Below are 18,038 nucleotides of genomic sequence, written 5' to 3'. Positions count from 1 at the left end.
ATACATAGGCGGCAGTACAATACGCAGTCACCAACAGCATCTATGAAATCCTTCGACTTTACTTGCACAGAATCTGAGCCAAAGTTTAAATTAAAATACTAAAAGGTGCTAATTAAAGTTTAGAAAGCACAAGTAATTAAGTACCAGGTATGTTTAAGGCAACAGGCTACACTGTAGGTGAAAGTAAAAGTTAGGTTAAGAGTTAACTTGGTGAGAGAAAAAAATTTATTAAAATGGTTTAAAGTAAAATTTTAAGCTAAGAAAAAAATCAACCAGATACCTATGCCTAAATAATTAGTGAGAATAAGTTACTAAAGTTTAAGAAATACTGCCACTCACATGTTCAATTATTACACAACTAGGCTTAGGTAGCAGTTGATTGCAAGAACTGCTTGGCTCAGACTTGCACATTAAAAACAAGCTACTTCGAAAAAGTTTAACATTTTGAGTAAAAAAAGGCAGTGTAAGGAAAATTTAGAAAACTAAAAAAAATTTAGAAAAAAAACGTCTACCCCTTTAAAAAAACTTAAAACTAGGACTTAGCTCTCATAGCTGTGTAGAATTCCTCCGCCTCCCCACCGGCAAGCCTGCCTTCCATTTCAAAACCACGCTCTGCTACCAATTTGCGACGATATTCGAAAACTGAATTTGGAAAGACTGGGTCCTAAATAATAAAACGAGGTCGTGAAACGTTGATTGGAAGGTAGGCATACGATATTAACACCAAAACACCGTGCCGGTTCGTAGAGGGAGCGGGCAGCCAGCTTTGATTTTGTAACTCCGACCACAGAAAACTCCAAGATGTCCTTGCCCTATCGAAGTCAGAAGAGAAGAGCGACAAGAAACCCAATTCAAGACATCTAGAAAACCTGAAAAATACTAGAACCAATCAAAAAGCCAGAAAGCCACAGAAACATCTAGAAAGAGAACAACCATCTGGTAAAAACAGATGGCTCGACCAGCTGTAAGGAAACAGCTCCCGGTCCGTCCAAAGACCAACAAAATAAAGTGGCAAACGCCACAGCATCTTCGTAATTAGTTAAATGCTTGGGGAACCAACAACTTCTTCCACTGAGGGCTCGAGAATAAAAAAATCACAAATTTGAACAGACAGGGTTACTCATCATTGACTGCAGTCTTAAATTCTTCTTTAGTGGTAAGGGAACAAACCTTAGTGTACAGAGTTAGCTAATGATGTTAGCTAAAATCAATAACAGAGGATCCTGGATGGAAAGAATACAACATATTCTGTCAAGTGGTTTTTTTACTAAAACCACTTACATATCCAGAATAATCAGATTTACTAAAACTAAAACATTTCAGATAAACCAACAATAGCAAATACTGATTTATAACTAGCTTCTTACAATGAGAAAAAACATCCTAGTATGTGGGTAGTATTAAAATAATGTGGTAAATTTACAAATCAATAATTGCTTCTACCATATAACAACACAAAAAATTATGATTAATCTTAGTATGATAGTTTACTTCAATAATAATATAGTAAGCAATGAATCTATTCTGGCCAGAAGCTTCATGCACAAATGACATGCCAAGCAGTAATCTCAAAATTACTAAAAGCACCTTCAAGCTAAAACGAAAATAGCCTAGCTGATTTGTATTTTAATTTCAGATCCAAACAGCAAAGGTCTTTTACTAGTAACCTTGCACGAAACAAATGTCAAACAGAAATTTTTAGGCACATAACCTCAAAAAACATCACATGCATAAAGAACAAATACTACTGCATGGATCTTAAAATGTTTCAGAAAAGTAGCTCCATGCAAAACGAAAATTGCAGTGCTCAGGTCAGATATTATTGAAAAATTACATGTTATTCAATCACTCACTGGGTCTAAATAGAACTCATATAAACACAAATTTTGGGAATTCGTAAAAACCCAACACTATAAAACTCAGATAATGCAAAAACTACATAGTAAGAAGCAGCAATCTTTCCAACTGATAATTTTTTTGGGATTTACAATCAATCTAAGTGTTTTTAGTGAATACTGTAGCTTACAAGTATACATCCAGTTGCAAGAAGTGAACCACCTGGCAAGTGAGAAATGGCACCTGTAACCACAAAAGAGGGATTGGAGGTGGTGGGATATGTTTTTGTTGCCTCATCTCATTAAAGTTTAACCCGGCACTTTTCACTTCCACATGCTAACTTATTCAGGATCTCCACTCTATATAATTATTTTATTTCATTAATAAATTAACAGTCTAAATGTACTGTATTTACAATCAATGTTACTGATACAAAACCAAAATTTTAAGAGAGTGTGTAGGGACAAAATTGTGGAGCGGACACAACCCAGACACGGCATGGAGCTGTGATAAAATTTGCTAAAACTTTTTGTCATTTCAGAAATGATGAAAAAGTTTTGTGCAAGCAGATACAACACAAGCGGAGAGAACAGCAACCGCCAAGTGCTATATGCTGTTCACTAAATAATGAGCATAAAAAGGCATAACATTTGCCACTTGTATTACACCTTATTATTAATTATCAAAACGATGACAAAGGGATATTTCTCGTTTAAGCAGGGAGTATAAGAGTAGACTTTATTTACAATGCAGTAGCCTGGCGAAGGCCAGTAAAACTGACAGACGTCACGTGGTTTAGGCCGGAAAAGTCATCTCATATCAACTCTTCCTTTCCCTCATTTGTGTACTACAATACCAGTACAAATCACACAGAGCGCAGCACCAGCCAAACGTCTCAGTTGATCCCTTAGACTGTGTATTACTTTTACCATGGAATGGTGATTGTCCACTGTCCTCTGTAATCGTATGACACAGGGACAACAGATATTTATTTGTAAATTCTAGAGTTTTTCATGGCTTATAAATGGAATTCACGGATTGTTAAAGGTTTTTTCAAGGTGACAAAATTTACGGCTTAATCACAGTAGCATGGTTTTTGCAGTTGGTTGAAAATACTGTTGGTTCATCACTTCGCACGAGAGGCTTGGGCAGTATGCTGATGACACAACTCTCTGCTTTAATGGCAAATCAGAGGAGTTGGAACAAAAGGTTTTTGTTTACCTCAATAATTGTGTCCAAACAATTCTACTGCCTCAATCTCACAAAACTTTGTTCTAAATATAAATTTGTGAACCATTTTTTACGACCTGACTATGACTTGAAAAGTGGGCCTGCCGTCATGTTGTCAGAGTCCATAATGGAGGATGTATTCCTTGGTATTCACCTAGATCGAGGGCTGACATGGAATGATCACGTAGAGTCAGTTTGCACAAAATTAGCCTCGGGCATTTATGTTTAGAGGTATTTAGCCAAATATTGTCCAAGTCAGGTACTGATGACGACATATTATGGATTAATGTACCAACACCTCTCCAATGGAGTGGTGTTATGGGACGCTTGTGCAAATAATCAATTTCTGAGCACTTTCAAGCTTCAAAAAAAGCAGTTTGAAAAATAGCAAACATGAATTTAGAGAGTGTTGCCAACCAAAAGAAATGCACTGTTGACTCTGCTAAATATAAAAATTTTGAAAACAATATTTTTCTGTATGTCGAAATGTGCCCTGACAAAGTGCCGAGACATTCATGGATATGAAACAAGAGGTAGAGAAGCAACTAGAGAACTGGGAGACACAGAACGGTAGTTAATGAACACCTGCCCTCGCAGGCTGGTGTCCACTTTATCAACAGACTCCATAAAAAATGCTCCAACGTCCAAAGCATTAAAAATTCGACTAAAATGTTTTTTGACGTCAAAGGAATTTTTATGTCGATGAATTTTTGGCTGGTAATTGGGAGACCGCTATTACTGAAAACTGACACTTGTGTTGGAAGTGGAAACAACTGGTAAATCACTGGTTATACAAATGCAAAATTGTATGTATTATTGTGGTATGAGAGCCACAATTTTACCCTACAGAATGACTTTCGCTACATAATATAAAATTATTACTGGCAATAAAAAGTTTGACATTTGCTTTAAAATAACTAACATACTAAAATAATAACAATAAAATAAGGTCACAATATAATTTACATATTGGTACAATCTGATAGGAATTATTGTACAGAATATGGACATCTCTCTAGCAAAATAGATTAAAATTTGTTAGAAAATGTTTTGAGCTGGATAGATTTTTCAAGTGCCGAGGCAGCACGTTATTGAGTCGCAGAGCTAAATAGTGTATGCCATTTTCAACAAGTGTCAATCTATGGATCAGGTAGACAATGTTACCTTTGTGCACAAAGTTAAAACTTCAAATATGTAGATACCAGGAAGAGTGAGAAGATTCAGTTGCTGAGAAAAAGGTTTACAGTGAACATGATGACCAGATCCTGACATAATACAAACAATCCTCTTTTGGAGTATATATACTCTTAAAATTTCACTAGACAACCCCCAGAATCCAATAGCATATTTTAACCTACTGTAAACATAAGCATAGTAAATTTGAAGAATAGTTTCTTTACCAACTACAAGCAATAATACGCAAAAAGCTAAAGTAATTGAAAACAGCTTTTCATGCATTGATTATGCATAGGGTATCAATATATTTCGATGAGTTAAATTTATCATCCAAAATAACACCAAGAAGAGGGGCAGACTCTGATGAGCTGATACCATTTACGCTAAAACTCGCTAAATTATGGAAAAAAGTTTAATGTCCCTTTCTGAAACTAAACTGAGATGCAGTCAAGTGCATTAGAGTCAAAGTATTGTTAAGTCTTAATTGGCATGTAGTTGAAAATCTCAATTTTTTTACTTTTGGGCAAACAACAGATAACTTAAAAATTTTCTGAAAAAAATATCCTTAAAAAAGGATTGGTTGTTTTACATGTGCCAAAGGGAATGCTATGAGATTTGCAAATTTCTTAAGAACTTCCGATGCAACACCATCCCATCCACTTGACTTTGCATTTTTTAGTTTTGAAATCGAGCTTAGAACCTCAAATATAGCTTTGTCAATACGTGTGTTACAAAGGCCTACAAAAATCAAGAAAAAGAAGATTAATTACATCTGACACAGCAAAAAAAGATACATGACTATATCAACCTTGTCAGTCATGCACTCTTATATAAGAAATAAAAAATGCATGAATGTCAGTTTCTAAAATTGTGGTAAGTAATGGAATAGTTGAATGGCTGTGATTTTTAAACAGGTAATAACACAATCTTTCATACCTATGAAATCATAATTTGCGCCATCTGAATGAATATTAAATAAGGACTAATGCAAATACAGGACTTTCTTATTTTACTGTGTTTAATTCATTTGTATCACTACTAGGAACATAACAAAAAAGTTCTCTTCAAGCATCAGCATATATTTCTGAAAATCTGGTAACTGTAGGTGTGGACCGACAAAATATTGCACACATATAACAGTCTAAGGTGGAAACAGGAAAATTAACCTCATAAATTAACATGGAAACACTTAATTTATAGTGGCATTGTGTAATGTACTGAATTAACTACCTTCAGCTTTGTTCCCACTCCATCAGTGCCCGAGACCAATATAGGGTCCTCATATCCAGCCTCTTTCAAGTCAAATGCTGCTGCAAAGCCTCCCAGCTGTCCCATCACGCCGGCACGTGACGTGGCAGCCACTGCTGGCTTGATCGTTGACACCAGAGCATCCCCGGCCGCGATATCCACCCCACTTGCCTTATACGTCAACTTTCCTCGCTTCAGAATCCACCTTGACAGATTATCACTTAATCATACTAGTGCTGAACAGAAATTCTTTATTAATATTTGTCAATATTAGAATAAATGTAAATGAATTAAATTTAACCCTTTGCACGCCATAAGCGATTTAATCCGCAAGCATAGAATTCCGTTTAACGCCCATAGCGATATATATCGCAAACTACGTGTTACGAATCTAAAGGCCCAAATAGTTGTCAAATTATCCGCTAGATGGCAGGACAAGTCACTTTTGTTGTCTGCTGTCATCTGGCAATATGCAAACTGAACATCTGGGGAGTATCGATAAATAACAGCGGTTCCTTTGTTCTCATCTGTCTTTGCCATACTTCTTCAAACGCCTACAGCGAATATTTCCGCCGCCATTACAGGAGCCTTGTGTGGTGCTCTAGTTTTGTCGTTCTTGCGTACTGATAGTTTTACTCTTTCTACTGTTTTGCAAAATCTTACTTCTTTACCTCCCACATAATGTTTTGCCCACGTATGTTTTAATAAAAAATATACTGTTTTATCAAAATAATATTGTTCAATTATTTCATACCTACTAGAACTTATAATGTAAAAAATGCAATAAATTGTATGAAAATACCCGAAAACGCATTCAACGGGTGTTTTTACTATTCAAATTTAAAAAAAAAATATTCTGAAGCCAAGTCCGGAGCTCCTTCCTTAGATTCTGTGGGCTATTGCACTTTAAGTCTTTAGGCAGTGCATTGTACATCTTGATTTCAGCATATATGGTTTCTTTCATACGTCGCTGTTCTGTGTGCAGGAAGATGGAAGTTTTCAACAGGTCTTGTGTTGTATCCATGCAAATCTCTATGTCTTGTTAAGTCTTTAGCAACACAAAAAAGAACAGTTCCTAAGATATATTTGGATATAACAGGAAAAATTCCTGAATGTGTTTCTGAAACTTTCTCTTGGCCAAAAGTGACCATTATCCAAAGAATCACTGCAGGATGGCAATTGAAAATTCCTCCCAAACAACTTTTCCAGACTGTGGATAGCTCTGGTACACGTAATTATGTACTAATTTTTTAGCTAATGGTGAACTGGCTGCTGAGATTCTCTTTATGGAACATATTGCAGAGATTAGTTTTTTACATAGATAGTCAGCATAAACCGTCCCATCATCATACCCCTTGATGTTTCAGCATGTTTACATTCTAAAGGTCCGGGATGGAGACATTTCTGTTTCTTACTAAATACATCTGTTTAGTTTTATTTTTACTAAAAACAATATCGTTACTTATACAATATTGTTCTGCCATTTTGACAGAATATGTATGTGTCAATTTTCAAATCTCTGTAAAGAGTTGTACCAGTATAAGAACTGTACTTTATATCAATGTCTTTTCCTGTGCTTTGTGTCTTGAGATGACCTTATAGTACATTTTTTCTAAACATGCTAAATAGGAAATGTTAATCCACAAACTTGTATGTCCTCTTTGTTCAATGTTAAAAATGGCACTCTGTAAATGCAATATATGAGGTTTTAAGAAAAAATATTTTATTACTTCATAAACTTTTAAAGCTTTTACTATATCAAATGTTTTATAATAAATTCTATTCAGTTCTAATAAACATAACAAATATTTGTGTTCAAAATAAACTTACTATGACATTATTTTTAATATTTTATATTTCAAATTTAAAAGCTAATTAAATTATAAAAACCTTTACCATAAGAGGCAACATATTATAACAGTATATTGTTGTTGGATCTATATAATAACAATACCAGATTTTCAAATAAAGTAATGCTTTGTGCAAGTAAATATCACAAATTTATTATTTTGGAAACAACTGTAGTAGAAAGAAGATTTCCCAAAGCAAAATTTAGAAAGAAAAATGCATTAAAATATTACATAAGGTGATTATTTCCATTACCTCAATAATCGCTAAAAGTTAAAAATTATCACTTGAATTTTGGTTGATTGTAGAGTAGTAAATATTGTAATGGTAGAAATGCGATCTGGTCTTCAGTAAGATTTATAGTCATGAAACTTGGCAAACAATCCTTATGATTTCCACTTCAGAACTCAAATACTTGCATTCCTCCTGGAGATTAGTAAGACAAATTGTAATTAGGTTTTTTAATGCTTATTTTAAACTTCTGCTAACTGTTAAAATATTTATGGTCAAACACACAGTGGCTACTTAAATTTATGTTTCCTGTGATCCACTCGTTCCATGATAAAGGCTCACCTTGGGATCCCCTTGTGGGCTATATCAGTGCGGAACTGAGCGCCGGGGAAGTGTATCCTTTGGCAAGCGGCAGTGGCCAGAGTGGCAGTCATCGACAAAGATTCTGACTTGGAGACGACAGCAAGCACTCGGCCTCCAGCAGTTACCAATTTACCGTCTACCATTCCCGTACCGCAGTGGAACACCTGAGTGCCAGAACTCTCCATCACGTCTTTCACACCTAGAGGCATCCCCATACAGTAGTCTTAATTGACTGGTCCAGTAATGGATTTTTATAACTACAATAAGTATTAGGAGAATTAAAATAAGGAAGTCTCACTTACTAATTACTTGTAAAAAGAAAAAAAAAACAGTTTCTGAGTTTCCAGATATGTACATAAAAAATATATATTTATATAAAACATGTCATAACATTGTTAGATTTAATTGTATCAAAATAAATGTGGTGTTTAAATATTCAGAATTTTATGCTCTGCTAGAATACATTATAAATTTGGTTTCCAGCATTTTTGACAAAAAGGATCTTTTTGATTTCCACATCTCAAACAATGCATTTGTAGAAATTTCAAAATTTGACCACAAAACAGATTTTACACATTTAGGGCTACGAATTGATTGCAACTTTGATTGGGACAAACATTCAAAATTAGTTCTCAGTTAAATAAATTCTGGACCATATGCTCTTCAAAAATGTTTCTTTAATGTATAAGTTTTGATACAATTTTATTATGTTCATATTCATTCATCCATAGCCTATGGCATTTGTGTTTATGGAGCCAAAAAAAGCAAAATTTAACAGATATCGTAATATTCCAAAAAAACCCATACCAGTTCAGCTTAATTTAAAAATTTCTGAATCAGTTAACGGATTTCTTTGAATTAAAGATAACAACCGATTTTAGACTTTACATTCTATGATAAAATGTTTTTAAAGAATTAAATTCATACATGCTTTCAAACTATCAACAAAACATACTTATAATACTTGATTAAAGTGTGAAATTGTTTCTGAACATGTCATACTTGAACTGTTTACAAAACAAAGTGCATATGAAGATAATAAATTCTTAAAAATGATTACTATTAATATAAAAAAATAAAATAACTATAATTTTCTTTAAATCTAAATGAATATTTAACTAGATTGGCTTTACACTCATTAGAGGAAGTTAGAGGAGTAGTTTTGGCTGCTTCTGTTATAAACAACAAAATTATTTAATTATAGGTTGTTTTAGGTTATTGATGTTTGTTGATTTTTAATTGTTTTACATGTTTATTGAGAATATTATTGTAGACATTATTCCATGTATAAAATGCACAACTAAATATTAATAAAGCATGAATGATTGATTAATTGAATATAAAATTCTCTAATGTCAATACTATTTATTTTACTTACACATGCTCATGATAGTGTTAATAAATATATATGAGTATAGTGTGTATTCTTTTTTTTAGCATTAAGAAATCCCTTCATTTTCTCAAGTGCCAGAACTGGATTAATACTTACACACTTACTGGATGTGTTAAAAATCAATTAATTCCTTCAAAAACTGAGACCCTTTCCGAATTATGAATCCAACTACTTCATCATTCCAGTAGAAATCAATAATTTCACACAGTGGATGAATAAAGTTGAAAATTGTCTTCCAAAATCATGTGCACCTGAACCATGGTGAAATCTCACCTTCAATTACGTCCCCTTTGCTGGATGATTCTGGGTAGCCCTTGGACGCCATGATGACTGCAACCACAGACATGTTCTTCTCCCACTCAATATTTTGTTCTTCCAGTCTGCCCTCACAGCACGCCTACAACAGGACAACACTATTTCACTAACATCTTTGAGTTGTACATCTGTTTGTTACATTTTCAGCAAGGAATAAGACAGGATAATATTATGGATATAAGTGGAAAAGATGTGATAAGACAAAAACTTTCCATTGTTGGGCGCTCCTCTGCTGCATTGGTACTAACATGCTTAACCCACTAGCCTTCTAGTTTATATAGCCTCTCAACTGCACAGTAAACCCAATTAAACCCTTAGGTCCATATTAACACGTACAACCCCGCTTTGCGGTCAAATGCCACGCCCTCGTGTTTAAACGTTTCAACACAACTGTATGGTTATGCATGCAATGCTGAATATAAATTTTAATTGGCTCTGGTGGTGTTTCTTTGCACTAAGTTGGTAGTTTTGTTCGATTGACATAACACTCTAATGGTAAATTTAGAAACAAGTACCAAACCACATTGCTCGTCTTTATAAGCTGTTTGTCAAAATATTTCATTTTTGTTGACTGTGTGTTTCCCCTTGCAACCATAAGTTTAGTGTTTAAAATTGTTTTTGTACTTCGGTAAGGCAGGAACTAGTTGCAATAACTAATCTTAAAGTAGTTCACCAACTACTGGAAAGAAACCTTGAAACTCGGCTCAGACCCCAGAATAAATGCCCTGGAGAAATGCCCATGAAACTTTCTCAAAGACATCGCTTGTACCACCAACAGAAAAAAAGCAGAACCTTGTAGACAGTGTCATATTTGCAAAAACACAACCAGGTGGGAATGACAGCGACAAGAAACACGCTGTCTGTCCACGGCACACTGCTTTGCCGACTACCACTCACACAAACTACTAAGAGTGAAGTTGCTGTAACAGTATATAAAATGTAAAATAATAATACTTTTAGTGAATAAAACCTACCATTTCAACTTTAAAAGTTCACAGAAATAAATGTGTTTTATTATGTTTTTTGTACATATATGTCATGTATCAATTTGATAATTGATTCAGTTATCACTGAGCCGATCATCTGTTTAATTTATCCTTCTCCAACTGGAGTGTTGCCAGTCTGCCAAGTAAAATTATTCTATTCTGACTATTCCATAGAACTCAGAAACATACTTAAGACTGAGTAGTGAGAATATCTTGTGAGAAAATGGTGAATTGCTTGGTGACGAGATGGTTTCGTCAAAGTAAGCCAATGGGTTAATACGTGAATTAATGTAAGACAGTGTTTGTCACAAAAAAAGTTTTTATTCAAAATAACCTTTCTTAACCTCTTCATACTCTAAATTGGCTTTAAAAGTTTAACAGCTTTAGAAGTACAAGATATCAATTTGTGCATACTTTTAAACACCTATCCCAAAGACATTTTTCATTGTTTTGGTGAAAAGAAGATAATTTTCACAAACTAATGCGTTGTCAAGAGAACTGGCTGAAAAAACACCAACATATTGGATACACTTAGAGTAACACAAGGAAGTAAACAGATGTGTAATAAATAATGACGTCAGTCACATGTATACATCACGCCAGATGTCTGTTTCATAACTATTTCATTACATGCACAGAATAAACTAAAAATAACAAACAAAACCTCAAAACACTTTATAATAATCAGAAGTTTGTTTTTCTCTCTTTGCAACATGAGTTTTATCGCAATAAGATAGTATTTAATCCTTAAAAAATAATGTAACATGAGACAATGTAAGAGTGAAGGATATCCAGCACTACCATTTCTACAGTTAATCTATGAAAAAGTCTAATTCATGGTTTCCAATAGGCAAGACTATGAAATAAGAATACCTATTGACACATATATTGTTATAAAATGTCTTTCTAATAAATTATTTAACAAACAAAAACATTTTACAACAGTTTTAGAAAATGTTGTGTTGCTTTACTTGTTTCAACATCTGTGTCAAATTATGTTAGTATACTATGTAATGTAACTGACTGATAATTTTGTTTATTTGTTTTGAGTCATTAAAGGTTACTAAATATTCCATTGCTTGCATAAAAATATCATACATGAAAGTGTTTTAGCTACAAGAAAATAAACGCAAGTTAATTAAAGCAAAATATAGTGGTTTAGAATACTTTTCATTATAACTATTAAATGGTAATAGTTTTTAGAATTGTATCAATGTAAAGAATAATTGTTTTAGAATTACTTACCAGCATTATTTCATACAGGTCTGATTCCAGTAGTGGCAGTAAAACTTCCGTCTCAGGATCACCAAAGCGACAATTGAATTCCAACACTTTCGGCCCAGTTCTTGTCATCATTAAACCAGCATACAGAACCCCTTGAACCATCCATGTCAATGAAGACAAGTATTTTTGTTAGATATATTACAAAAAGATCTTGAGTATGGTAAAGACTAATTATATTGTACGTGAAATTCTGGATAAGAAAACGTTGTGTATTATAACAGTATATATACGTAGACTTCTAAGCGTACATTTAGAAGTAATATTCAGACATTTGTAGTGGTAAGAAAGAAAATAACAAAGAAGATAGCAAGGGAGATTATAGTAAAGTAAATAAACGTTATAGATGCATGAAACAGTTTGATGCAGATGTAAGAGGAAATGACATTGGTACAAATAAGTCTCTTGTACAAGAATATCGTCAAAATAAGCAGTTCTTGAATAAATTGATCTATGAACTTATGAAACTCACTAGGTGCTGTCTTTACTACACACCATAGACGTTTCGCTATATATGTAGCTTATGATAAGTACAATTATGCTCAGTCTGCTACCACTATCAGTCAAATATATGTCTTTACAGTTATTCTCTAGTCCATTTTCAAATCCAATATAAACACTGTAATACTGTATTTTACCCTTAAGCTGAGTGCAATGGTGTCAGCTGTATTTGTAAGAAATGCCACGAAATTGTGATAGCCTAGCAAAATTTCTCACTAGCAAAATGCAAGCAATTCGGTGACGATTCATCACTATTATCTATTTTACGCTGCTCTCTTTATATCTCTGTGTCTTTCAATGTGTCAACATAACATTGTGTATACCTAATAATTTTCTTTTCTGTGATGTTTGGAAAATTAATGTATCCAATTAGGAGAAATAAAGAGAAAAAACCAATAACCAACCATGGCTACTATGGGGCAGACAGACTAGTACTGCAGGTCAGAGGTCTGCGATACACAAACTTTCAGTACACGAGACTTGGATTTTGCTGGTACACAAGGTCGGTTCAGTACAGGCAAAAAATAAACCAAAGAAACTTTCATCTGAACTATACTGTTAACTTAGTTTATCGTTTTGAATAAAACAACCCTAAGAAATCAACTATCAAAGAAATTTATATAGCTATAACGAATAGATGCAGCAACGATGCACCAAATTAAATATATCAAATACAAATTATAACCAAAATACTATTTGTTATAATAATGGTAATTTATTAATATGTTTATATATCTGAATTTTTTCATTCAAAAAGTACAACACATGTCAGCAACGAGTAATTTGCGTACTAACGATTAGCTGTTAGTACTTATTGGATTTGAGATTCATATTTGACACATTATTACTAGTTGTAATATTGTGAAGTCGTGACTTTCAAAGTGTATTTTAAGCACTTCTGTTGGTTCATGAACAAGTGAAAAGAGCCGTATTGGATATCGGAATCAATCCATCCCTACTAAAAAATTCCGTAAACACTATAAAATTTCACGCATAATCCACGCACAGAATTGTTACAGAATTTACCAAAGTGCGGTTAATTCGCTATCTGTAGAATAATTAGACACAATAGCAATCAGTACCTTCCACAGTTGGTCCCAGAATACGAGCATAATTAGAGTTTTCATGTATTGGTTCTTAAATATTTTAAGTGTTTGCATTAATAATACAAGAGTAGAATCATGTCATCACAAAAACTGAACTACAAAATAAATAAATATAGGAAATGCTGTGGTTCAATTCACGTGTGATCATTTAGATTGCAGTTATGGACAGTGAAACAACACAACGTAAGACTCCACACGTAACGTTAGGTTGGACGATTTGATTAGAACAGTTTGAATTATCCGACCAATCGTCACGTCTGTAGGGAAGTCATTCAGATGATTCGTTGATCGAGAAATATTGGAACTCCAACCAAAGCTGCTCTGACAACGAAAACTGACGTGTGTGGAATTCGGCCAGCAGATCGTCTGCAGACATAATCTCACTTTCTTGGTTTTAACCTATGTAATCTGAACATGTTGATGAGCATTCGTGCACAGACCAAACTGAGACGATCAGTCGGCCAACTTTAATCATCCAACAGATCGTTGCATGTATGGGAGCTAATGCGAAATAGGGATAGAACTAACCAAAATAAATTCTGAGACACTAGTGGAAGCACCCTTGGATTAACTGGTGTGAAAGCAAAACACTTAATATAGGAACTAGATTGATCATATGAGTGTCAATGACACAAATACACCAATAACATTATTGCCTCTATTACAGACCTTATCGTACTGAAGTCATCCCTTTTATCAAACCAGACAACATCCTTCATTAGATAATGCCACAAATACCATGTCGCTTACAGGATCATGACATTTAATCCGACCACCACATCATATACAGAATCATGATGTTTGGTGTGACCACCATGTTGCATACAGAATCATGAAGTTTAATGCAACCACCACATCATATATAGAATCATATCGTTTGATGCAACCACCATGTCATACAGAATCATTAGGTTTGATGCAACCACTGTGTCACATACAGTATCATGATGTTTCATGTGATCGCCATGTCATATATAGGCTGTACACCAGAGTCATTAGGCCAATGATGGTGTATGGCTCAGTGGGTATGGTGGCCAAAAGTCCAACAGGTGACTGCCGCAAAAAACCTGTCAAAGGTACAGCGGTTGGCATGCTTGGGGACAACGGGTGCCATGAGAGGAACACCAACCGCTGCTATGGAAGTAGTGCTAAATTCTCCCACCCCTAGACATATTCGTCATAGGAGAGGCTAGGATGGCTGCCTACAGACTGAAGTGCAATGGGAACTGGCATTATCACCATGCTAGTAAGCACTCCAAGATCGTTGACAATTCTCAAAACTGGATATTCTAGAAATGATGTCTGACAGAATGGCAAAGGTTACGGACTGGGAAAAACCATTTCAAGTCAACATTGTTGAGAGGAAGGAATGGTCAAAAGGTGACTACATGAAGAAGGCTCTAACCTGGTACACGGATGGGTCAAAGACTCTGAAGGGTACTGGGGCAGGGGTCTGGGGAGCCAGACCGAGGGTTAACTTAAGCTTTAGCCTAGGTAAACTGGCAACTGTCTTTCAGGCTGAAGTTACAGCCCTTGCAGAATGTGCAAGAGTTAATGTGGAAAGGGGCTACAAAGGCAAAAACATCTACATTAACTCGGACAGCAGGGCTGCTCTGCAGGCCTTGGCCAACCCATGACTGTAATTCGAAGGCAGTCTGGGAATGCCATAAGGTCCTTGAAATTGCTGGCGAAAACCAATAAAGTTATTCTAACTTGTGGTGCCTGGACATAGAGGAATCACAGGAAATGAAGGGGCAGACGGTTGCGCTAACTTGGAGCCAACCGTCTTCTTACCGGTCCTGAACCAACGTGTGGGGGTCTTTATATAACTTAGCACGTAGATCAGTTACCAAGTGGATGGCTAACAAACACCTACAACATTGGAGAAACACTGAGGGGAATGTACAGGCAAAGCGGATGCTCAAGGGACCATCAAGGAACATTGCAGCAGATGTCCTTAGAAATGAGTAGAACGAGATCAGAAAGGTGACTGGTTTTATTACAGGTCATTGGATATTCCGAAGTCACCTGAACAGAATAGGTATTCCAGTTCAGGAAACACTGTGCAGGAAATGTGGCGAGGCTGACGAAACAGCCAAGCACGTCATATTTGAATGTCCGGCATTACAGAGCAAAAACGCTCAAGATCCCTAGGTGTTCTTATGCATACGGAAGAGGGGTTGGAACAGGAAAGCATTGTTCAGAAGATCTCATGGTTTTGTAAAGGCCTGGGATTTGATACAGCTTAAACCTGGGAGAGGGTGCACAATAAGCCGGATGGCTGAGAGGCAACTACCAGGCCTAGGAAACCTGGCCCTCTGTTAAAAAAAAAAAAAAAAAAAATGTCATATATGGCAATTGGTTCATATCTTGGTGCCTAAACGTGATATTTGAGAAGCATTTTGGAACATCTAAAGGTAAAATTTTTGTATAGATGCGAGTTAATTGAACCTAAGTTTAGAACTAGCAGTGAAACACAAAATAATTTTATTCAACCAAGAAGAAAATAACATAATGTAATAGTAACACTTAAGAGAGGTGGCGATTATAATAAACGTATTTACCAACAAACGGACATCCTTCCTCACTGAGTCCCTTCACAGCACGCTGCAAAATGTTCTCCTCTACACTCTTCAACGCCCGTGGAGACAGAAGGAGGCAGGGAGCGTAGGCTCCCATCCCTCCTGTGTTGGGGCCCAGGTCTCCGTTCAGGGCTCGCTTGTGATCCTGAGCTGGCACCATTGCTTTCACAGTGCGACCATCACAGAACCCTAATACCTACACAAACATGTGAGATATCTCATTATGTGTGAAATTTGGTTATCCAATACAGTTAATGGAAACAGACTTTAATTAAATTGTGAGTGAATTAGTCTGTGGCGCAATATAAAGCCTTGTAGTGTGCTCTTTTCATTCATCCCTTTAACGTGCTACATGATCACTAGATCTTGTGGGATAAATTCTCCATGTACCAAGTCACAATATCAAATACAATTAGATTTAGTACTAAATGAGTCTATGGGATCTCACATCGTGTATACAAAATTATTTTTTCTTATAATGAAATAATTATTGTTATGCAGACCTCACCAACGGAGAAATACAAAGACTATCTATAGATCTCCTGAAAGGAAGAATGGAATGTCAATGTTTAAGAGGGGGTCAATTAATTATCCCATATTAATTTTTTAGTAGAAAAATACTAACTATATATTATATAATATTTAATATATTATATAATATTTATTATATTATATTGTTAGTAACAAAATCTTTTTCTAAGGACAGAATCGACTGAGATCTCATTAGGCACACTAGTGTAATCAATAATTTAACAATGATTATCAGTATCAAAACTAATCCTCAAATTTACATCTACGCTGTAAACTATATTGTGGTCCATATTGTATTATTTATAATAAATAAAACCAACTCAACTATTCTAAGCTTCGGAATCTCGTAACATAATTGTATATACAAGGGTAAATAAAATACAAACAGTAATTTTGCTATTGTTCTAAGAATGTAGGTCCTAACTAGATAATGCTGTGTGGACTAGATTTTTGGTTTAAGAGAAGTGGGTGAACTGTTCTGGTTAGTGTTCAGTTCAACATTGCCGTCAGTACAGCCATGACTGAGCAAGAAGTCCCTTCGTCTGTTGTGCAACAGATTATTATTCTTTTTAACCAGTTTGGGAACAGTACACTGTCTCAGAATTGTGTGTTTACATGGGCAAGAGAATTTAAGAGTGGACAAAAACAGGTTGAAATCTAAAATCATGATCGACGCCCAAGGACAAGCCTCACAGATGACAATATGCCGTTTAAAATCTGCTGGAAAAGTCCTTGCAACAATTTTTTTTTGGCCTATGGGGAATTTTATTTGTTGATTATAAATCTGCATTATCAATTATTATTTTAAGAACCAAATACTTACAAATAGGCTCATTTATCAAACAAAATTTAATGTTTTGTAATTTAATTCCCTGATTCCATAACTCATATAAGCAATTTTCCCTTCAACTGTTAACAATGATCATAGTTATATTCTGTAAAGGTAAATTATTAAGTGACTCACCGAAACTTCATGACCCTCCAGCCGTTCTTCCACAATAACTGTGTTACCAGCTGTTCCAAACTTGTTGTTCACCAGAGCCTCCTCGATAGCAGCGCAAACCTCATCTCTGCTTTCTGCCACCACCACACCCTTGCCTGCTGCGAGTCCTGTCGCCTTTACCACCAGCATATCATAAGATAGTTGCGGGTTATCTCTACAAACACAGAGTTCTTATAAGTACTCACTAAAAAACCAAGAAATCAGAAAAAAGGTAGTAACACTATAGGAGCCCACGTCAGCTTAAGTAAGCACCCTCTTGAAGTTATATGGAAAGCAGTCCCAAGAGGAAGTTAGGCATAGAGCTGTGAAGTTTTTAATGCGTAAGAGTCCCACTCAACAGCTGAATACACTGACAGCACATTAACATTTTCTCTATCTCAAAAAAAAAGAAATAAAAGCTCATTGCCT

General features: G+C 35.1%; 1 protein-coding gene across 1 annotated transcript in view; it reads right to left on the bottom strand.

The window, feature by feature from the left end:
* LOC124374088 (trifunctional purine biosynthetic protein adenosine-3-like) overlaps window positions 1-17,810 on the bottom strand; it is a 41,010-nt gene extending 23,200 nt beyond the window's left edge. The window contains 6 exon segments of the mRNA XM_046832385.1: window positions 5,473-5,695; window positions 7,912-8,131; window positions 9,599-9,722; window positions 11,872-12,002; window positions 16,079-16,292; window positions 17,592-17,810. Of these exon segments, the coding sequence (XP_046688341.1) occupies window positions 5,473-5,695; window positions 7,912-8,131; window positions 9,599-9,722; window positions 11,872-12,002; window positions 16,079-16,292; window positions 17,592-17,759 (1,080 nt within the window). The 5' untranslated portion in view covers window positions 17,760-17,810.
* Window positions 17,811-18,038: the final 228 nt, after the last annotated feature.

This window comes from Homalodisca vitripennis, unplaced genomic scaffold (assembly GCF_021130785.1).
Source record: "Homalodisca vitripennis isolate AUS2020 unplaced genomic scaffold, UT_GWSS_2.1 ScUCBcl_7197;HRSCAF=14775, whole genome shotgun sequence".
In the NCBI taxonomy this organism is placed as follows: Eukaryota; Metazoa; Arthropoda; class Insecta; order Hemiptera; family Cicadellidae; genus Homalodisca; species Homalodisca vitripennis.
The sequence above is the reverse complement of the archived record's forward strand: the minus strand, read 5'-3'. Positions and strand labels throughout refer to the sequence as shown.